Source organism: Rattus norvegicus, chromosome 13, assembly GCF_036323735.1.
Source record: "Rattus norvegicus strain BN/NHsdMcwi chromosome 13, GRCr8, whole genome shotgun sequence".
Taxonomy (NCBI): Eukaryota; Metazoa; Chordata; class Mammalia; order Rodentia; family Muridae; genus Rattus; species Rattus norvegicus.
Genome location: NC_086031.1, coordinates 90,535,898 through 90,559,928, shown reverse-complemented (window position 1 = coordinate 90,559,928; position 24,031 = coordinate 90,535,898). Strand labels below are relative to the sequence as shown.

Below are 24,031 nucleotides of genomic sequence, written 5' to 3'. Positions count from 1 at the left end.
CAAATGATGCTGTTTTGATTCTCACAGTAAACCCCTCATTTTACCTCTCTTACATGTCACTAGGGTCATCAGCCTCCTTGCCCGTTTCCTTCTGTCCTTTGCATTGTCTCAAGGCCCAGCTGAAGGCTAGTAGAGCCTACAGTGCCATGGCAACCATGCCTTGAAATTAGTGAAAATGCTTAGCTAGGAAAAAGAGATTTTATTTCTTTCTGCCACGATGATGACTTTCTCTAATATAATATTAAAATTTACGGGACATTTTGATTGCTAATTTATAAGATAAAATGATAGTTTTTTTTTTAATGAAATCAAGATGTTTTGGGAAAAGCCAAGAAATGTGACTGCTGGAGACTGATCAGTAGGGCTACCTGATCCATGCAGAGAAGAGTACCCGTTCCTTCTGATTTCACTGTGAGGTACCACATGAAATAATTAATGAGCTGAGACAATGGAATGTTGAAGAGATGCATTTATGTGAAATCAATTAGATGCTGGCCTCCCAGAGAGCTCCCAACTGGCATGATTGCCAACTGATGATACATTGAACTTGTTTGATTTTGGAAAATTTGGATAGTTTTTAAATTGCACAGGATTTGGTGCAGTTAATGAGGAGTAAGAGTGTGCAATGATCCAGAAGGTCGTTTGCAAAGTACAGCTTGGGTGCCCTCTCCACACATTAGGTAATTAGCAGATTCCAGAAAGCCTGTAGGATCTGCCTACTTAGCAGCTGTGAGATCTCTACCAGGATACCAAACTATCTGTGCCTCCACTTTCTCATCCAGGGTGACAGCAGATTCTATAGACTAAGTTAAAGCCTCTTCGAGTGCTTATCACTACCTTAATCGTCATCATGTATATTCACTCTTCTGTGCATGCACCTCAGCTCCTGTGGCAGTCAGTCTAACACTGTTCACCAGTAAAGAACTAGAGGCTTCACTGTGACAACAATGTGGCGATTACCTGTAAAAAAAAAAAAAGGCATTTTTTTTAAAGATACGGATTAGATAAACTACCATGATGTGTGTGAATTCTGGTCTTCATTTTATTTGTCGTGGATTTTTATGCATGTACAGAGGTGGATTTTTATGCATGTACAGAGAGAGAGAGAGAGAGAGAGAGAGAGAGAGAGAGAGAGAGGAGGGAGGAAGAGAGGGAGAGAGGGAGAGAGGGAGAGAGGGAGGGAAGGAGGGAAGGAGGGAAGGAGGGAGAGGAAGAGTAGTAGTCTTTCTTTTGCCTATCTGCTCACCCACTGAAGAACATGTTCCCTACCCCTGCTGTTCAGGAAGTCAGGGTCCACTTTGTCTTCAGTGAAGATCTGAAACATATTTCCTCACCAACATCCTAAAGCCCATTCTTCAGAAATCTCTATGCTTCTCTTTGCACCTTTCCATGGGTTTGTCGGTTGTTATCTGGTACAGTTTTTATCTAGTGATAATATGTTTTGACATATTACATCCTGGTATAGTAAGTAACATTTTATTAGAAAATAATCTTCAACCTCAATCTGTATTTTCTGAGATTAAAACTAAAACAAGCCAGACCTGGTGGCACATGACTACAATCCCAGTGCATAGGAGAATGGAAGGCTAGAGGCCAGCCCAAGCTATGTGGCACAGGGAGGGTGTAGCCTGATGTCCTGACTCACCTTTCGGCTGTACCCGAGGGCTCCTATCCCTAGGGTCTGACTGGAACCACACCCATTCCTCCATTGCAGTACCAGTGTTATAACTGACTCTTGGTTATGACTTAGCCAATGGCCAAGGGCCTTTGTTTCCTCTAACTTATAAAGCCTTTTCTTGCCCCATTTGTTTCACAACCATCTTATGATTAATTCATAAGTGATACTGGCATTTTGTATTATAATTACTTTTCCTATTCGTCCATACCCCTTGTTCCCAGTCTCCATCTCCTCAATGCTCCATCGTCAGTGACTCTCTAAGTCCCTCTCCTACATCTGTCCCTACCTCTCTTGGTGGTCCCCATCCTTCCTCAGGTCTTGCAACCTGAAGACTCGTGATGTCATCTTCACCTCTCATATCCATAGTCAGGATTCATCTTGTAATAAAATACCATTTCTGGAGCCCAGAAGAACCCTATTTTTTAGTAGTATTAGATGTTATATAGTAATTATCTCTTATATTTAAGGGAATTTGACTGGCACATATTTGTACATATTTAGGAAATAAGGTATGATGTATGGACTGGTACATTAAAAATAATGATTAGCTCAGAACAATTAGCATATACATTTCTTTTGTCATTTCTTGATGGCAAATATATCCAAGTTTTTCTAGCTACATTGAGGTAAGTCATTTGTGTCAATTCTACTCACCCTGTGAGACACAGAATAATAGAACATATTCCTCTTGCCAAACACTGGAATCATCCCTCTTGGTCCCATTTGGTCCCCTACTCTACCAACCCTATTCTCCTCAAGTCTCTAGCAACCACTGTTAGTATTCCATGAGTTGTGTTGTTTAGATTCCACTTAACAGGGAGACCATCGGTCTTCTTATTTCTGTGCCTGACTTGTTTCACTAAACACAGTGCCCTTTAGGTCTATCTACGTTGTCATGGTGACAGACTCAAGTACTGGGACCATTGCAAAGCAGTAGAAATTTGGAGATGTAGGGGCCTTGTGAAAAGTCCTTAGGCCAGTGAGGGTGTGCCATCAGCTCTCAGAGAGGATTGTGAGATGCTGATTTTTTTCCTCTTCTGACTAATAGCCCATGTGGTGAGTGGATTCTTTAGACATGGCTCCCACTCTGAGGTACTGCTTCATCTGAAGCCCAAAGTTATGGAGCCATTGTTCACAGAAGCTCCAAAAGTAAAAGCCACATAAATAAGTAAATCAGGGTTCACCATTATATTTTTATAATATGAAAAATCTACTAATAATCTAACCACAGACTTTTCACTATGCTATATGCTACTGACTACAGGGAGCCATGGGGAACCTTCAGCATCCCACAGCTATAACGTTTGACATTTGATTGATGTATTTGGTACACTTAGCAGTTTAAGAGCTGTGGCCACTTTGAACAAGTGCCATAAACTCCCACGATTCTTGTTTTCTTATCTAGAAAACATATAGGATAATGTCTGCCACATATTGCTTTGTGCAGCAATGAAATAGGGTTCAAGAAGGCACTGCTTCTGTTTTCCACATGCAGGACCTTAAATTTAGTGGACACCCAACTCTGAATCGTTGTAAAATAGGAAGGTTATTCCGTTGCCCACAAAGACTCTGGTCTCTGTGAGAAGCGACCAAGATCCTATCCAGAACATGCATTTACATTGTCCTTCAGGCTTAGGACAGGTAAGGAAAGGAGGACAAATGTGCTTTGCCCTCCATAGATCCTCAGTTCCCACTCGTGAGGCAGCAGTTTATAACAGTGACTGTCAAGAATAACCTGGGGGCTTCAAAAATAGATGGATGCGCCCCTCCACCCCACCAGAGCACTTTTACATTCTAACATTTGGAAAGAGGCCAAGCTCCGAAATAACTCGAGGAGTCCACTGGGCAGCCAAGATTAAGAGCTGCTGATGGAAAATGTACCAGTCTAATAAACATAGTTTGAATTTCATGTTTTAAGACAGCCCCAGGTTGCTGCCTTCCCCTGCTGGCTTGTCAGCCTGATTTCTGCCCACTTCCATTTAGTCCTGTGTATCACCATCATTCTCTCAGGAACCAGACAGTGGCTTATGTTTGAGAAGATTCCTGGACTCAGGAGCCTGGGTGGTATTATCCCTGTGTCTTGATTGTCTAGCAGGTCGCCAGGAGGAACAGGGGGCTGTGGGTTGATGTCAAACCATAAATGACTCCTGAGAGCTACCTGTCATCTCCAGGCCCAACACAATTTCAGCAGACTTCCTGGTGCAGTGTCAGCAGGAGCCAGCAGAGCCTAGAAGGAAAGGTGTCTCCCTTGTCGAAAGAGTGCTTTCCCCCAGCCCTGCGCCATCAACACTCAGCAAATGCTAACTTACACCAGCAGTCCCCAATTTAAAAAAAAAAAAAGTAATGTGACAATGGACCATTTTCAATGTTCCTTCATTGAGCAGAAGGCTTATGGGGGGAGGGGTGCTGTTTGCTGGAAATACAAAAAAAAAAAATCAAATACACAAGGGAGAACCCCCAACCCACACTCAGAAGGGGAATACAGCCATGTGGAACCACAAGAGAGTGCACTGAGAGTCCCGCCTCTGCCCTTTGGCACTCAGCAGCTCTCAGGCTTCCATGGATTCCTTCCTTCCCTAGTCTGTCTCTCAGGCTTCCATGGATTCCTTCCTTCCCTAGTCTGTCTATCTGCTGCTTCTGCATGCTCCTCTCTCCCCATCTGTTGGCAATTTATGAATATGCCCCTGCTTGCATTCCAGCGTATTTCCAAGGGAGATCATTATTCTGATACAAATGCATGAATAACATTCTTGACAGGTCTTTAACTTGTGTAATCTCTCCCAAAGCCAGTAATGTAGGTGTCAATAAATCATGGCTCCAAAGGCATTATTCTTCATTCTCTGGATCAAGTGAAGACTGGGCCTGCCCACCGGGGACTTGGGGCTTTGTTTGTTTGCTTATTTGTTTTCTCTTTTCTCCCTCTATGCATTTCCCTGTCTTATAGTGTCTGTCTGTCTGTCTGGCTGTCTGGCTGTCTCTCTCTCTCTCTCTCTCTCTCTCTCTCTCTCTCTCTCTCTCTCTCTCTCTCTCTCTCTCTCCTTCTCTCTCTCCCGTCTCTGCTGTTGTTTTACTTGTCAGTTTTGGCTTTATGTTTTGAGTTATAACGGGGTCTCACCAGATATCCAAGATGACCTCAAATTCGCGGCAATTCCCCTATCTCCACCGACTGAGTGCAAGGATTATGGGTGTGCACCAGCATCCGTGGCTTAGTACTTTATTTTGAAAGGGACAATTAGACATTTTCTCATTATATTGCAATAGCCTCTTGCTATAAATATCTGGAAAGCTGCAGTTAAAAAAAGGCAAATCATCGTTCTGTGGCTATTAAAAAGTTTTGGACAGTTGATAGCCCATGCATAATTTATACATACAAATGCATACACAAACACACACATGTAGATATACACACTCACATGTGCACACACAACATGCTGACACACACACATACACAGCAAACAGCTGCTCCTCTGGCACTATGACTCAGCCTGCATGGATTCCCTGGAGAAATTTTAATTTTTCGGGGGTCTATTATTTCAGGGGCCCTGATGCACCTGCTCCTGTTTAACATCATGCATTGCCTCTATTAAGAATCTTTATTTAGCAAATGCATTAAATAATAATGCAGAAAACATTATACCCCGCTCATTTCTTTTTCCCTCTATTTTCTTTTACAGTGTCCAGAGAGTTGAGGGTTTTTTTTCCTCTTATGTTTGACTAGTGTCTTTCTTTAAAGTTGTTCCTCATATGGGGTATGCAGGCAGGACAGTTGCTAAGTCTCTAAATATCTACACATTTCTCCCGTTTCACCCCCACATGTGAAGTTCTTGTATGGGCACAGGATTCTTGGCTCTGACCTGCCCACTGGGTGGAACTTGGTGCTGTGCTGGCTGGCTCCTTGCCAGTCTCATATGGATTCCTTTCTGAGTCACTCCCTCACTTCCTTTGACCAGAGGCATGTGAGTTCAGTCCTTGATGTCCAGCTGCTTGACAAAAGGATCCAGGTCTTTCTTTCTCTACCAGAAAATGTGCTTCTATGTGCTTCTTCCCTTAGGTATGTTGTCAGCTTTTTTTTTTTTTTTAGATTTATGTCTTTCCTGAGTCAGACAGTTTTTTTCTAGTTCTTCAGACTTAGTTTGCCTACTTTTTTTCTTCCAATGCATTGATGAGCCAAATGTTCCCTCTGCCTAGCAGATTACCTTCTTCCTGTTGTGTGGTGAATGTGTGTGTGCATATGTACACATTATGAATATTTGTATACTCATGAACATATATATACATATATATATATATATGCATGCACATAGGTGCTTTAAAACACTTCAAAACTTGCTCCTCAGGCTGTGTCTTGGTTATGGTTTCCATTCCTGTGAAGAGACATTTAATTGGTGCTGGCTTACAGTTTCAGAGATGCAGTTCATTATCATCATGGCAGGAAGCATGGCAGCATGGGGGTAGACATGGTGCTGGGAAAGAAGCTGAGAATTCTGCATCTTGATCCAAAAGTGGCCAGAAGAAGACTATCTTCTGCAGGCAGCCAGGTGTAAACTCTGGATCACCCTGACCAGACGAGCATATATGTGAGACCTCAAAGCCTTGCCTCCACAGTGACATGCTTCCTCTAACAAAGCTACATATGCTCTAATCAGGCCATGCCTCCCACGGGTCAAACCTATTCAAATGACCACAGGCTGCTGGCTTGAACCTGAAGGATGGCTATAGTGCGCGTTGGTTACTTGTCTAAGTTCGTGCTGAAGACCTACACTCTGTCCCAATCATGTCTCTGCATGTTGGAGAATTCACACTGTGGTTGGGTCTTGACTTCTGGCTTCTGTATCATCCAGTGCCCATTGTGCCTGTGTTGAGACAGCTTTCCATCCCTCTGGTGAAAACCTAAGACAGTCAATTTGTAAAGACAAAAAATTTATTTTGACTCACAGTGTTGCTGAGTGCGGGCCACAGTCATGTGACTCCACTGTTTAGAAGCTTAAGGCAGATCAGTAGGACTCAGCTATTGGATAGGCAGTAGAAACAGAAAGGGGAAGGACTGTCTTCCACTCCCTTCAAGGGAGATCACCAAGATCTGAAGACCTCTCACTAGGCCCAACCTCCTCTTTCTCTCCTTCCAGTAACGTCAAGTAGGAGACCTAAACAGTAACAGCTGAGATTCTGAAGGACACTCAACACTCCAGCCACTGCAATGCTCAAACACCGATACCTTTTGTGTTGGATCCACTTAAATGTATGGGTTCTTCTCATTACCAGAATGCTGGTGGCTTTTTTCTTTTGTGTGGAGAAAGGTAAATGGTGGCCCAAGTAGAAAACAATTGATTCCCACCAATTCCTTCTTCTCAGCTCCAAGCCTGGGGGTGCTGCCTCAGTGTATGCCTTGCCTATGTTGAACAAACATCTCTGGGTCATTCAAGTGAGGTACCTTTGCTCTGCAGACTGCTGTGGGAATGCTTTTCTCTGAGAAATGCTGTATAAACCATCAAAGTTTCACCCAACCTATAACCAAGTTAATACTTTGAGATTATTTACAACTGTGTACGAATTCTGCTTACATATTCTGTAGGCAACCTGTCCAGAGTTAACTGACTTCTAAGAAAAACATTGTAATCAGTCCCACTCTACTGTGGACTTCCAATGTCATTAACTCCTCCAAGCTCAGCGGAAAGCACAGCCTTGGTTGTATCACAGCCTTGATTGCTAATTTTTCCCTTGTGACCCATTCCCGCCCCTGACTCAGAACAATGAATGTATATCTGAGTGATGTGGTGAGCGGGTCTAAAAAACACTCGCTGTAAGTAACGAGGCATTGAAAGCACCTCCTACACACAAAATATGTTCGAAGCAACATTATAGTGTGGTAAGACCAGAGTGTGGATTTGTGTGTTCTCCTGAGTCTGACAGAAAAACAATGCACAGGTGTGCGTGCACACCACAAACACACTCCCTTGAGGCACCTATAAAAGGAAGACAGAGATAAAAGTTCCTTATTGCTTTTGTTACCACATTTCCTGTGCTGTTCATTGGATAAAGAGGATGGCCTTCCTCCTGGATTGCTTTTACTTCAGGTTTTCTTAGACTAGACCATGACATGGCAACTCTTATAAAAGAAAACATTGCATTAGGGCTGACTTACAGTTTCAGAGGATCAGTCCATTATCATCATGGTGAGAAGCATGGCAGTGTGCAGGCAGGCATGGTGATGGAGAAGGAGCTGAGAGTTCTACATCTTGATCCTCAGGCAGCAGGAGAGACCTTGTGCCACACTGAGCATTGCTTGAGCATAGGAGACCTCAAAGCCTGCTGCTTTTTTTTTAATCTTTATTAACTTGAGTATTTCTTATTTACATTTCGATTGTTATTCCCCTTCCCAGTTTCCGAGCCAACATCCCCCTAACCCCTACCCCTCCACTTCTATATGGGTTTCCCCTCCCCATCCTCCCCCCATTACCGCCCTCCCCCTAACAATCACATTCACTGGGGGTTCAGAATTGGCAGGACCAAGGGCTTCCCCTTCCACTGTGCCCTTACTAGGATATTCATTGCTACCTATGAGGTTGGAGCCCAGGGTCAGTCCATGTATAGTCTTTAGGTAGTGGCTTAGTCCCTGGAAGCTCTGGTTGGTTGGCATTGTTGTTCATATGGGGTCTCCAGCCCCTTCAAGCTCTTCCAGTCCTTTCTCTGATTCCTTCAATGGGGGTCCCGTTCTCAGTTCAGTGGTTTGCTGCTGGCATTCGCCTATGTATTTGACTATTCTGGCAGTGTAACACAGGAGAGATCTCTATCCGGTTCCTGTCAGCCTGCACTTCTTTGCTTCATCCATCTTATCAAGTTTGGTGGCTGTATATGTATGGGCCATATGTGGGGCAGGCTCTGAATGGGTGTTCCTTCTGCCTCTGTTCTAAACTTTGCTTCCCTATTGCCTGTCAAGGGTATTCTTGTTCCCCTTTTAAAGAAGGAGTGAAGCATTCGAATTTTGGTCATCTTTCTTGAGTTTCATGTGTTCTGTGCATCTAGGGTAATTCAAGCATTTGGGCTAATATCCACTTATCAATGAGTGCATACCATGTGTGTTTTTCTGTGATTGGGTTACCTCACTCAGGATTCAGGATGATATTTTCCAGTTCCGACCATTTGCCTATGAATTTCATAAAGTCATTGTTTTTGATAGCTGAGTAATATTCCATTGTGTAGAGTACCACATTTTCTGTATCCATTCCTCTTTTGAAGGGCACCTAGGTTCTTTCCAGCTTCTGGCTATTACAAATAATCAAAACCTGCTTCTAAAGTGACACCCTTCCTTCAACAAGGCCCCACCTCCTAATAATGCCACTCCCTATGGGCCAAGCATTCAACCACATGAGTCTCTGGAGGCCATTTCTCTTGAAACCACCATAAGAATGTAAGTTTGATTCCCAAAACCCACATTCAAAGCTGGACATGATAGCTTTTGCTTGCAATGCCAGCAATGGTAAGATGGAGATACATTACTATTGCCCTGAAGTGGGCTGGCCAGCTAGCCTTATATACTTTGGGAAGTTCCAGTCCAATGAACAACCCTTTAAACAAAAGGTTGAAGGGACCTAAGAAGCAACACCCAAGGTTGTCTTCTGAAATAAACACACACACACACACACACACACACACACACACACACACACACACACACACATGCATACATAGTGCATACATATACACAAACATGAACACTCACATGTACATACACAAATGAAATAAAAATACATTTTACAAGATCAGAGTGTTTGATTGTAAGGCAAGTTTGAGAACCAGCCCCATGAGCTGCACACGTCCCTAAGAGTCACTGTACCAAGTTCATCCTTCATTGTTCCAAGCATGACTTCTCTGCGGTGCTCATCATCTTTGCTTTTTTTTTCTTTTCATGTTTTACTTGAGCATTTAATTCTCTGTTGCAGTTGGTTTGAGACAACAGAGACAAGAATAATTTATAAACCCACTCACTCATCATCAAAGGGTACCAGAATCAGAATATAGCGCTCCCAAAATATGCATCTCGAACATACAGATTATTTTGCCTAATGGCAAGTAAGAACCAGCACGTGCAGGTAAAGTTCCTTTAACCTCTGCCTAGAGTACAGTGTGTTTTCCCTTTTTCTGTAAAGGATAGTTTCATTTATGAAGGAAAAGTCCTTCCATATAGCATGTCTCTGCACTGGCAAGAGAGCTACCCCTAAAATAACTCCTACCATCTGAGAGACTCATCTCCCATAGTCAAGGCTACCCCACCTGACCACACACGTCTTCTATCACTTTCCCGTAAATGTCTTCCTTGTGTCAGGGCTCCAGCCTCATTTTCACTGTCTATATTAAGATGTGTAAAGGCCTTACTCATCTGGCCACATCAAGTCTCATCTCTTCCTGGGGAATCTGTCTCAGTTACTTCTGTTGGTTGTGATAAAATACCCCAACAAAATTAAATTGAGGAAGGGTTCATTTTGGCTCATAGCTCTAGTATATGACAGGGATGTCATGGTGGCAGGAAACTGATCCATCTGGTTATGTTGTAGCGTACACATCAGGAAGCAGAGAAAGATGAGGACTAATACTCAGCTCGCTTTTCTCCCTTTTGTTAATCCCAGGATGGCGCCACCTTCAGTGAAGGTGGGATTTTCTACCTCAATTAACCTCTTCTAGGTAACCTCTCAAAGGTTTCCTTCCTGGGTGCTCTAGATACTGTGAGATTAACAATCAGTATTACCCATCAGAGAATCTCATACATATGGGTTGATATATGATCATAATTTTAAAAAATCAGCCTTACATTCATATTTGATTCATGAGTCTAGCCAATGGCTAATGGTTTTCAGCAGAAAGGATAAAATTTTTATTTGTTGATACTTAAAAGACAAAATGCTTTCGTTATTTCTTTCTTTCTTTTTCTTTTAATGAGTGAATTCAACACAGAGAACATTGCTGGAGACCTATGCACAGCACAGTGTATTTTGAAAGTGTGGGCTGGAAAGAAGTTCCGCTCAAGTCCATGTACAGAAGTTCCACAAGCCCAAGTTTATCATAGTGAGTGTTATGGCTGAACTTCAGATTCCCTAGCATAAGTAACTGCCACACTCTAAAGGGGAAAAGCAGCCTCATTTAATGGCAGCCTGCCTGTTTCTGTAGGTTTCAAAGTTTTTATTTTCATTCATGTATAAGAGTTCTTGTCTTTGTTTTAAATTGTACAAAAGAATGCAAGGGTAGTAAGCTCAAGGTATAGGACCATGAATAAAGTCAGTACAGGTGACAGCTTATATTTTATTTGTGTTAAATATGTTTGTTAACTAAACAAAACCTAAAAAATATAAGAGCTTAAGAAAAAAATACTGGTCTACTATCTATGGGATATTGCTAAAACACAAAATGTTTCTTTATGTGTGTATGTGTGTGTGTGTGTGTGTGTGTGTGTGTGTGTGTGTGAAAGAAAATGCAACCAACTTGAGCGAATAATTGTTGACCAGGGTGGTCAATCAGGTGGAGGAGTGGGAGAGCAATCTGCCCCATGCAGGCAGTACAGACCTTCATCAGTGTGTGGCAGGCACAACCTGGAGCCAAAGTTGACAAGGAAGATTTGCTGATTTGGAGCAGAAAAAGCTATGGGCCTTGCAACGTGGGTTCACCTTCATATTGTATATGAAGCCTCTTCTCGCCATGCTCTCACTAAAAATTCCCACTCCAGAGAAAACATATTCAGTCCCCAGCCCACATGTCCAACAGCTCACACCTGTAGTTCCAGCTCCAGGGTATCTGGTATCTGGGTCTGGCCTCCACCAACCCCTGTATATATGGAACACAATTGACTCACACTCGCACAGACATACATAAATAAACACAAAAAATAAAGTGAATTATAAGGGGGGGAGCAAAAGCTTCACATACCAAGACAGCAAACCAGCAGCCGGGGGTCACCCTCCCCCACTTTCTATTCAGGCCTTTATTGAATGGTGTTTGCATCTGTTAATTATCAGGGTACGGTCACCCCTACACATACATTGTGTGTTAGGAGTGAAGTTGTCCCAGGCTCTGGGATACTGAGAACTTTGGGGGTCTGAGGTAAGTGCCACACGGGCACCCTTAACCTCTACTAAGAGGCTGCATCGCAGAGGGTGTCGTTCAGTGCCCAAGGGATATGGAACTTTGGCTGCTGGCCAGCTCCCAGCTAGAGCACATTGCTGGGTGACTGTGCCAGACACCTTCTTCTGCTGTCAGCTGTCATATCAGTTCCTTGGACTATTAGACTTTAAATCTTTGATCTTTCTGCTCCACCCTTAGGTTTTTCAGGAATCACTGCTTAGATCCTCATTTGCATGCTCATTTGCATACTTATTTGCATGCTCATCTGAATCCTCATTTGCATCTTCATTTGCTTCATCAACTCCTCCCAGTCACCAAATCCTTTATAAATAATCATTACCAACCACAGATTTTTATCAAGATAAGCTTAATGGTGCACTTGGGACCCATTAAGACCTAAGCCTTATTATCTGGCTGGTTCTTCTGAAGGTATTTATGTTTGAGGTCCATACAAGTGAACATGAACATAGAAAGTCAACAATAGACCAGTTCCTTTTCTTTTAAGATAAGAAGTATCTGTCTAAACACAGAGGAAAACCAAATACTATAACATTGCAGTCTCATTCCTGGAGATAAAATCGTACCTGGGTCCATTATCACTCAGACTACCCGAAATAAATCTTATCAAGATTACATGCTTGTAGGCAAAGCCTGCATTTTACATTTTAATTTATTTTTATAAAGAACATTTGTTCTGTTCAGCGACATAGGTTTTAAACAAGGTGAAGTAAATCATAAAGGCTCACCGTACTTTCAAGGATTTCTGTCGACATTATGGAAACCTTTTGAAGTTGAATATAGTCTGTATTTACAAAGAAAGGAACTAGAGATCAGGGAGATAAAAAGGCACGATTTGCAAATTAGAAGAACACTTGGTTTTCCTGTGCCAAATGCTACGAATGAATATTTTTGGCTGTCTCTTTATGTGCAGATGACTATATCTTTAAAAGCAAAAGGGAAGTAAATTTGCATTGTGTTATCAAAATTATTATTGCACATTGCTGGACTGCACAGGGCTCAAAATCAGAGAGTGCCTTCTACGTTTGTGTTTCTGTTCTAGTCCTCAAACCCAGGGAATTTCACACATCTGTGAGTATCTGTCATTGAAGTGCTTGCCTTTTACAAGCTGAATGCATAAAGTTTAAGTAGTTTATTTATACCAACTCAAAAATGGCAAACATTTAGGTTTCTCTCTTCCTTTGTCTCTGAATATTTTTCCTAGGGTCAACGTCTCTTTGAGAAATTGCTCCAGCTGACGTCGCAAAATATTGAAGTCAAGCTGGTGAGCGATGTGACTGCAGATTCAAAGGTATTAGAAGCCTTGAAGTTAAAGGGTAAGGCCAAGGTTGATGCTACTTTACCATGGACATTCTGTGACAGTTCCTTGAATTTCACATAAAAATGACCTGTCATTTCTCTCATCAGTACATTCCACTCAATGTTTCTTAGTTCTCTTTTGACAAACAAAAAAACAAACAAAAAAAGCCAGATTAAAGCTTTTTAAACCAGCTCAACCAATGCTACCAGATTTGTTAAGTAGTGTTCTGTATTTTAGTTTGTAAGTCATAATCTACTCTCCATTAAATATATTTAGTTAACAGATCAGTCCTTTGGACTCACGTCAATGATTTGATCTGAAGAAAAGAGCCACTTCAAGGGAATCAAGTACTAGGTTCCCACTTCTCTCTCCCCAGTCCAGTGGAAATCCTCTTTGTGTTATGCAATCCTCCCTGGGTTGGGTCTGGAGACCATTGAAGCATTCGGTTTCTGACTTGAGGACAATCGCACAGAAAACACCACTCACCCAGCCGCTCTGCCATGTGTCCCAACCTCGGCCACACTGAGCTTCATCCTGGAATAATTATCTTCTCCTGTACTCTCCTCTAGCTAGACTCTCCATTCCAAATATTTATAAATATTTTGTAAAAATCATTTATTCAGCATTTCCTCTACAAACTGCTAATCTGTAGAAAAGATTGACACAGGGGAACCAGCAAGAATGCTCCTGCTGCAGGAAGATAAGCAGGAAATATCCTCAGTAAGTCGTCATGCTTTGCCTGGTGGCTGGGGACCTCAGGTGTCTGCTATTTGAACATAGTGAACATGGTTTCTTGTCACTGTCCCTATATCATGACATGATATTGGTTTCTAAACCTAGGCCAGATGGACACAATTAAGTGAGCCCAAGTGGCATCAGACATGTTGAAATTGGGAAATAAAAATATCCATCACTTACTTGTAATGGATATACACATCATCCTTATATAGTCTGCTTTACATTGCTGTAACAAAATATGCGAGACAACTAACTTAATAAGGAAAGGTTTTACTTGGACAGATCACTTTTGTAGTTGAGTCTATTGCTACTTGTCCCAGTTGCCTGGGCCCTTGGTGAATAATAGCTCAGAGTGGGAGGGAGCTCATGGTAGAAGAGGTTGTTCAGTTAAGGTAACTACAAGGCTTATCAGAAAAACAAGGAGGGACCAAGGTGCCAATCTCCCTTCAAGGGCATGATTTCAGGGGTGTAGCTACCTTTCTCTAGACCTCTCGGCCATCTTAAGGCTCCTCCACCTTTCCATGTAATACTACAGGCTGAAGACCAAGCCTTTCTGACAGGAGGCTCTGAGGAACATTTACCACAAAACCTTTCGCCATGTTACTATGGCCAATGCTATCATCTTGTTTCATTTTGTTTTGATCTTTTGAGAATATCTCACTATACATCCATGGCTGTCCTAGGCCTCACTATGTAGACCAGGATAACCTCAAATTTGAAGTGGTCCTACTGCCTCTGACTGCAGAGTGATGAGATACCAGACATGAGCACCTACAGTTGTTTATGGGTGTGTGTGTGTGTGTGTGTGTGTGTGTGTGTGTGTGTGTGTGTGTGTAGGGAAGTTTAAATATGTACAAGATATTGCTAAACCTAAAAATTTTCAATTATCCTTTTATTTTTAATTAGCTATAATGTTTTAAAACTAGACAAGACCCAGCTCACATACAGTCGGTGTGGCTCTGAAAGTGTTATTACTGTTCTCATTTGAAAATGTCAAACTGAGTCCCTGCCATCTGAACATTTGCTTTCTAGAACACTTTTAAGAAGGGATTTCCTTTTGTTAACTGGGGGGCAGGGGATGGGGGTAGGGCTGCATTTGTAGTTTGTAGGATGTCTTTCTCAATGTATCTGTCTGAACTTTCAAGTCTATGCAGGTCCTGTTCATAAGAAAAGTTTCTATTACAATAAGAAAATAACTGGTTTGCTTTTACATTAGTGATTCAATAGTACCTGTGTACCTGGAGTTAGGCATACCTGTCTTTTAGTAGGCGCTGCATGTATGTTTAGTCTCAGTGCAGGATACCTCCTATGTATAGTCTCTGCCCAAGATACCTAATGTGCATGGTCTCAGTACAAAATACACAAATCTCTAAAGTCCAAGCACTGCCGATCTCTGCTCTCACGTCTTAGTAGACACGTGTTAAATACTAGCCTTAGAAACAGCTTTTACGAAGTCATCTAGCATCTGTATTTCAGCATCTTGCTTGAGAAAGAGCGTTGGCCTTTTTATGGAGAAATTAGCTTTCAGTACAGTTTTTTAGTTGTGGCCAAATATTCAGAAATCTACACAAAAAAAGTATAAAGCTATCCATGAAGAATTACAGTTGCAGGGGTGTTATAGAGTACAGAAGAGAATCAAATATTCTGTGAAAAATAGGAGGATGAAGCTTGCCAATAAAGGATGGAGAAAGAGATAGATAGATAGATAGATAGATAGATAGATAGATAGATAGATAGATAGATAGATAGATAATAGTTAGGTGGATGGATGGATGGGTGGGTGGGTGGATAGATGGATGGATAGGTGGATGGATTGATAGGTTGGTGGGTGGGTGGGTGGATAGATGGATGGGTGGGTGGATCAATGGTGGGTGGGTGGATCAATGGTGGGTGGGTGGATGGAAGGATGGATGGATATGAAGGATGGGTAGGTGGGTGGATGATGGGTGGGTAGATGATACACAGACAGTATCATAGTCAGCTTATGTCTCTCTAATTAAATGTCAGTGGCTAACAAATTTATAAAGAACAGAAACATATATTCTCCCAGTGTGGAGTCTGAAACTTCAGCATCAATGTACTCAATGGTGTTTGGCAAGAGCCCTTTCTCTTTTTCTAAAGTAGACCATTGTGTCAGTGTCCCCCTGCTCTGTCACCATGGGAAAAAAAGATAAAGTGATAGACAACACATAGAAATTCCCAAAGGCTACTTTTTTTGCTACCACAAGAGGATAAACGTCTACATGAGAATTTGGTGGAAATTTTAGATCATAGTCAATACAAAAGTAGGTAGGTAGGTAGGTAGGTAGGTAGGTAGGTAGGTAGGAAGATAGATAGAGAGATAGAGAGATTCACAGTGACAGGTCTTCATATCTTGCTATGAGGTTTTAAAATTAAAGTGCTAGTTTCTTTTTGATCATCTTGTCTCCTTTTTTTTTAATCACAATGACTTAAAATTTTTAATTCAATTCTTAATACCAAAAAATGAATTTTTTTAAAGACCTTACATATTTAATACAGTGTGTTACCCCTGTACAAATGGAAAAAACTTAAGTTCAACATTTCTAGACCAATATGGCTGTTAATTTCTGTACAGTGCCAACTCAACACAGTAAACGGGGATACTTTTTTCCAAAGTTGACAGCACAGCTAAAGTTTCAAAAAATTCAAATTATATATCTGTCTATATATATTTATATTTATATAAAAAGACCAATAATAGCAGTGTGTTATGCATCAACAGCAGCAACAGCTTTTCCAGGTTCTGCAGTCATCTGAACAAAACTGTAGAGACATCCAGCACACTCCATTAAAAAAAAAAAAGTAAAAAAAAACAAAACCCGAGAAAACAGCACAGTTCTGTTACTCTTGTGGTACCTGGCACCATTTTTTTTTAAATTAGCTTCTCAATCATCATCTGGAAAGAAAACATTCTGAGCAACATCATTAAAAACAGCTCTGATAAAGCACGGTCACTACTACATATCATAAAGCAGGTACAAGCTATTTTACATCCACAGAGGTATGATACAGTACTGTCCTACATCTATAATACTAGAGGATACAATTTAAAAGGCATTATTTGAGACTTGATTCTACTTTTCCAGCAGAGGGCCCAAAGGATGGTGTGACACAGCTTTGTAAAGAAACATACTCTAGACAGGATTTCCTTTCACTAGTGGCACAGTTCTAAGGATTCATTCTCTCCATGAATGTCAGCTAAAACCGTTATTTAAAAAATGAAATATCCCTAAAACAAAACCGTATAACCACCGGATTCACATGAAGATAACCTAGTGGAGACAAGCTGGACCTCACCTTACCAACAAGCTATCAAATCTGTTATGTTTAAACAGTGAGACCTCCAAGGAAGGAGATGCCAAGTAGTGCTTCAAAGCTTCGGACCACAATCAAACACAGCATCCTTTTCAACAGAAGCAGAAGCTCTCTGAATATGCTCAAGGATGCTGACATCAACATTTAATCATCTCCTCACTCATCCAGGAAGAAGGGGAGATCAGTTACTACTGTACTTTATTGTGTTCAACCAAATCACCATGTTACAAAAATAGCAAGCTGCCATAATAAAAAATAAGGCTCCTCTATCCAGCACCAGATAGCATCATTTTACTTTCAAGCCTAGAAATTGCACACTTGTATATAAACCAACCAAAGATGAGGATTGAGAGTTCATCTTGGTGGATTTTTCCTTTGATGAATATGAAGTGTCCTTCCTTATCTTTTTTGATGACTTTTAATTGAAAATTGATTTTATTTGATATTAGAATGGCTACTTCAGCTTGCTTCTTCTGACCATTTTCTTGGAAAGTTGTTTTCCAGCCTTTCACTCTGAGGTAATGTCTGTCTTTGTCTCTGAGGTGTGTTTCCTGTAGGCAGCAGAATGCAGGGTCCTCATTGCGTATCCAGTTTGTTAATCTATGTCTTTTTATTGGGGAGTTGAGGCCATTGATGTTGAGGGATATTAAGGAATAGTGATTATTGCTTCCTGTTATATTCATATTTGGATGTGAGGTTATGTTTGTGTGCTTTTCTTCTCTTTGTTTTGTTGCCAAGATGATTAGTTTCTTGCTTCTTCTAGGGTATAGCTTGCCTCCTTATGTTGGGCTTTACCCTTTATTATCCTTTGTAGTGCTGGATTTGTAGAAAGATATTGTGTAAATTTGGTTTTGTCATGGAATATCTTAGTTTCTCCATCTATGTTAATTGAGAGTTTTGCAGGATACAGTAACCTGGGCTGGCATTTGTGTTCTCTTAGGGTCTGTATGACATCTGTCCAGGATCTTCTGGCCTTCATAGTTTCTGGCGAAAAGTCTGGTGTGATTCTGATAGGTCTCCCTTTATATGTTACTTGACCTTTTTCCCTTACTGCTTTTAATATTCTTTCTTTATTTTGTGCGTTTGGTGTTTTGACAATTATGTGACGGGAGGTGTTTCTTTTCTGGTCCAATCTATTTGGAGTTCTGTAGGCTTCTTGTATGCCTATGGGTATCTCTTTTTTTAGGTTAGGGAAGTTTTCTTCTATGATTTTGTTGAAGATATTTACTGGTCCTTTGAGCTGGGAGTCTTCACTCTCTTCTATACCTATTATCCTTAGGTTTGGTCTTCTCATTGAGTCCTGGATTTCCTGTATGTTTTGGACCAGTAGCTTTTTCTGCTTTACATTATCTTTGACAGTTGAGTCAATGATTTCTATGGAATCTTCTGCTCCCGAGATTCTCTCTTCCATCTCTTGTATTCTGTTGGTGAAGCTTGTATCTACAGCTCCTTGTCTTTTCTTTTGATTTTCTATGCCCAGGGTTGTTTCCATGTGTTCTTTCTTGATTGCTTCTATTTCCATTTTTAATTCCTTCAACTGTTTGATTGTGTTTTCCTGGAATTCTTTCAGGGATTTTTGTGTCTCCTCTCTATGGGTTTCTACTTGTTTATTTATGTTTTCCTGGAATTCTTTCAGGCATTTTTGCAATTCCTCTCTGTAGGCTTCTACTTGTTCTCTAAGGGAGTTCTCCATGTCTTTCTTGAAGTCCTCCAGCATCATGATCAAATACGATTTTGAAACTAGATCTTGCTTTTCTGGTGTGTTTGGATATTCCATGTTTATTTTGGTGGGAGAATTGGGCTCCGATGATGCCATGTAGTCTTGGTTTCTGTTGCTTGGGTTCCTGCGCTTGCCTCTCGCCATCAGATTATCTCTAGTGTTACTTTGTTCTGCTCTTTCTGACCGTGGCTAGACTGTCCTATAAGCCTGTGTGTCAGGAGTGCTGTAGACCTGTTTTCCTGTTTTCTTTCAGCCAGTTATGGGGACAGAGTGTTCTGCTTTCGGGCGTGTAGTTTTTCCTCTCTACAGGTCTTCAGCTGTTCCTGTGGGCCTGTGTCTTGAGTTCACCAGGCAGGTTTCTTGCAGGGGAAAAGTTGGTCCTACCTGTGGTTCCAAGGCTCAAGTTTGCTCGTGGGGTACTGCCTAAGTCCTCTCCGCGGCGGCAGCAACCGGGAAGATCTGCGCCGCTCTTTCCGGGAGCCTCCGTGCACCAGGGTTCCAGATGGCGTTTGGTGTTTTCCTCTGGCGTCTGGATGTGCGCAGAGTGCAGTCTCTTCTGGTTTCCCAGGCTTGTCTGCCTCTCTGAAGGTTTAGCTCTCCCTCCCATGGGATTTGGGTGCAGAGAACTGTTTATCCGGTCTGTTTCCTTCAGGTTCCGGCGGTATCTCAGGCGCAGGGGTCCTGCCGCTCCTGGGCCCTCCCCTGCGGGAACCCAGAGGCCTTATACAGTTTCCTCTTGGGCCAGGGATGTGGGCAGGGGTGGGCAGTGTTGGTGGTCTCCTCTGCTCTGCAGCCTCAGGAGTGCCCACCTGATCAGGCAGTGAGGTCTCTCTCTCACGGGGTTTGGGAGCAGAGAGCTGCTGCGGGCCGGGATCCGCTCATCTTGTCTCCTTAAAAAACAAAATTCTGAGAGAGGTTTCACTATGTTGCCCAGGTTCACCCTGACTTCTTGAGCTGGAGCAATCCTCCTGTCTCTGGAGTAGCTGCAGTTGCAGGCATGTACCACTGACCTTTCTCAATTCTATTTTGCTTTGTTGTAAGGACAATGCATGTGTGCTTGAGTAGACTCTCCATCACCATGACAATGCTCAGATGCTGTTTCCTCTGCACCTGGGTCTTTTGTGACTAAGATCTTGTAAGGTAATTCACACAGATGTCAGTTGTGGTTTGAATGGAGTTGACATTTGGGACTTCTCTCAGTAGCAGGTGAGCTCAGCAGACAGCCTTCCCTGTGCCGCTGAACAATGGACAGACATGGGACCCTACTGACTATCCCCCAGGGCATCTTCAACAGCAGACATTGATATTTATTCATGATCATAATTCATTTGTGCTTGTCTTCTGAGACAGTGTCACCCTGCAGCCCAGACTGGTTTAGAACTCAGACTGTGGCTCAGGCTGTCTTAGAACTCACCGCACTCATTCAACCTCAGCCTCCTAAGTACTAGAATGACAATGAGCTACAATGGCTGGCTTTACATCGAAATTTTAAATGTTAAGCAACACTAAAATCCTTTTACCAGTAACAACACGTTGCTTATAAGTTACCATGTTGTGGCTTTCTTCTTGCTGTCTATTTAAAGAGAAACACCGTGAGTATCTGTTATCAAACTCCAAAAGCCATCCTCACCTCTGCTTATTTGAGTCCAAGGGACCTGTATTCATTCTTCCATGGTTGCGCGCTTTCATTTCTACACCCACTGGCTGGATTCAACAAGGCTTTAAAGGGAAACCTTCTCCATCCAAGGTTGAAGTTCAAACTTTAAAGTTAATAAAAGTTGCCATGGTTTCTGACTTGAACATTTTACAGTGGCGTTTGAGCCACTTACTCCGGAAGAGCAGGGTATGACTTAAGATGCTGTGACTATTGAAAGAGTGTGTGTGACACAGGTCATGCTGATTTATCATTCTTACTAAGTCTAGCTCTCAGGTAGGTAAGTGTGTCTATCTTAACTTCATATTACTATAGAGAAGTCTATTTTGGAAGTTTCCCTAGAGGTCACATTATGATATTCCAGCTTCTACTATCCGGAAGCTTGCCAGTGGGAAGGAACTTGAAGGTCAAAGTGGTCCCCTGTTGTCAAGAAGCTTTATTCTGATGTTTTCTACACACTATGGGATCCTTGAGCTGAAGCATCTGTCAGGTCTTCAATCTGTCCTGTAGTGACCCAGATAAAGGTCAAGATGTCCTACTGCCACCTGGATGTAATTCTCTGCTGGCTTCAACTCTCATTGTCACGCCCTTCAAAGGTGAAGCCCTTGGGTGCATGCTACGGAACATAAAGCTGGTGCCTTTGCTTCATATCTGCCAGTTAGCATTCAAAGAGCTCTGCCTTCCTCTTTTCACAGTCCAGTAAAATATTTAGCAGAACAGGTACTGCTCCACTTGTATGCATCTGCACACCGAATGCTCTCATGCTATCAGGCAGTGACCAGCATAACGTTTAGACACAGGTCCTGCTGTGTCACGCCCATGCATGCTCTGTCATGTTGACATGCTGGGCTTGCCATTTACAGTGAAGTGAGATGTTAGGTAACTTATTTTTTCTGGACCTCGATTTCCTTTTCAATAAAAACGGTAACAATAATAACTTCCCTGAAGGGTGTGGGAGTTAAACAAATGTTGTTTGCCTTAGCCACTAGTGTAATTTGTAGTGTTACTTGAGTATTTTGTATCTTAGTCTATACTGGTACATTTCTGCCCCTACAACTTACCCCTAGCCCTGTGATCTTCTGGTGAAAGGGAAGTCCAGTTCTAACTCTGTTATAGACATCTTTGAGAAGACCATAGGTTCCCCCCACATTTATGTTTGTACAGTGGCTCTAGGTTGGCAACAGCTTGACTTCTCCATGATCAGTGAGTTCTGTAGGTGCTTAAAAACCCAGGCTGTTGTCAAAACAACCTCTGAAATTTCTATTCCAATGTGGGCTTTTTACTCTGTCTCTGGGAACAAGCACAAATGACACCGTGAAAACTCTAGCCTTGCTGTGTTCTGGTCTCCACATAAAAGGATGCTGCTAAAAAAGATACAATAAAATTAGGAAGCAAATGTCCTCCTCCCTTGCTTATCTGAATGTCTTTCAGCAGCTCACAGTCGTCATTGGTCTTTTGCTCCAACTAAGGGCACCAGTCTCATAGGAGGTATATGAGTTGGTTTTTAAAGTTCTTTTTTCACTGACTTTTTTCATTGTTTTAATTTGAATGTGTTTGTTTACTAAATATCGGAATAAAACAACTAATATGCTAGACATGTTATTTCATGATATAATGACAAAGCAATGCTAAGTTACACACTGAGTCACTTAAATATAATTAATAATGCACAGGTCTGCCGAGATGGGATTGGGAATGAACAATGCTGTGAGGTCAGGCACAGTTCACAAGTGGTTCTGGTTACTTGGGAGGCTGAGGCAGGAAGGGCCCTCGAGCCCTGAGACTCAGACCAGATTGCACAGCAGAATGAAACCTCAGTTGGAGAAGAAGGAAGGAAGGAAGGAAGGAAGGAAGGAAGGAAGGAAGGAAGGAAGGAAGGAAGAAAGAAAGAAAGAAAGAAAGAAAGAAAGAAAGAAAGAAAGAAAGAAAGAAGGAAAGACTCAAATGTCTGATGAAAGAAACCACTCCAGATCCATCCTCGGGGTTCTCCCTTCAGCTGAGCTCTAGACTCCTCGGCATTGCCCCAGGCCACAAAACATTCTCCATCATGGTTGTCGCCACGCTGCAACTCCATTTCTTCCTCTAGACTTTCACTTAAGTGAGATGGGAAAGGTAGTTGGTGTCCTGCATACCTACCCAGGCAATAAATAAAATTTTTAATTAGACTTTCCATTGCTCTGAAGCAACACTATGACCAAGGCAACTCTTATAAAGGACATTTAATTGGGGGCTGGCTTCCAAGTTCTGAGGTTCAGTCCATTATCATCATGGCAGGAAACATGGCAGTGTCCAGGCAGTCATAGTGCTGGAGGAGCTGAGAGTTCTCTATCTTGTTCCAAAGACAGATAGAAGACTGGCTGCCCAGAAGCTAGGAACAGGGTCTCAAAGTCCACCCTCACAGTGACACACTTCCTTCAACGTGGCCACACCAACACACCTCCTAATACTCTCTGGCCCAAGCGTATTCAAGCCACCACATAAATGTTTGCTGAAGCAACTCAAGGTGGCCTATGGAAGGTCACAGACCCTTTGTGCTCTTCCATAGCTCCGTGGTGTCTGTACCACAGGTGCTGCGTCAGTTTGCCAAGTTTAAAAACAGGCGATTTGATAGAGCTGTATGATTTTATCCAAGGTGATAGAAGTCTGGGGAATTTCACAGGGATGGTTTTCTCTGCAGTAAGCGAAGTCTACTGAACTGTGATGCCCTACAAATGCACCTTAGGTAGGATGCTTCTCATGGCTGTGCTAGTTGCCAAATTATGGGACAAGCATTTGGAGGCATAAATGCTGTATGCCACTGCAGTATGTTAATGCTGACTGCGTCCCCTATATGCATGTATTAAGGGGCTGTTCCTGGTCCTCAGAGTAGTGCTATCAGGAAGCAGTATAACCTTTAAGAGGTGGAGCCTGGTGGGGGGATATTTGAGTCACAGGGGCATCAGCCTTTGAAGGGAACCATGGGACTCTGGTCTCTTCTTCAGTCTGGCTTGTTTCCTAGTCAGGAGACCATCAGTTTTTGTTCTGCCCCAGGCTCCCACCATCAGGCAGTGCAACATCACAAGACCCAAGTGGAGCCACTAGATCATGGACTGGAACCAACCAGAACTGAGAAAAGTAATTCTGTTCTTCTCACAAGTTATCTGTCTTAGTCGCTTGTTCTAGTAACAGAAAGCAATCGCTGATGCTGACTCGATGGAAATGCACATGGTGCCTTCCTCCTAACAGGAAAGGACAGCAGAAGGGTGGTTGAAATTCAAACTGCTTTGGTTTGTTGGTATTTTTTTAATAAGTCCCTGTGGAGATCAGAGCCGAATGCCTTTCCCTATGGTCAGATGTTCAGGTGGATGGGCTGGAAGTCTTGAAGTTTGCTGAGGTGTCCGACTTCTTCATCCATGTGGCTAATTAATGGAGACAGGCAGAGTCATGGAGTGATTCCTGGCCAGAAGGCTAAGAGCAGGAATGCTTGACTGCCTCCCT

The 24,031-nt window shown here is 42.3% G+C and overlaps 1 protein-coding gene across 4 annotated transcripts in view; it reads left to right on the top strand.

The window, feature by feature from the left end:
• Positions 1–24,031, top strand: part of Pld5 (phospholipase D family, member 5) — a 338,384-nt gene that overhangs the window by 205,144 nt on the left and 109,209 nt on the right. For 3 of the 4 annotated variants that reach the window (XM_039090526.2, XM_039090527.2, NM_001191674.1), the window contains one exon: positions 13,011–13,122. In XM_039090526.2, coding sequence (XP_038946454.1) covers positions 13,011–13,122 — 112 coding nt within the window. The remainder of the gene's footprint in view (positions 1–13,010; positions 13,123–24,031) is intronic. The other variant, XM_039090528.2, reaches the window with a different exon arrangement.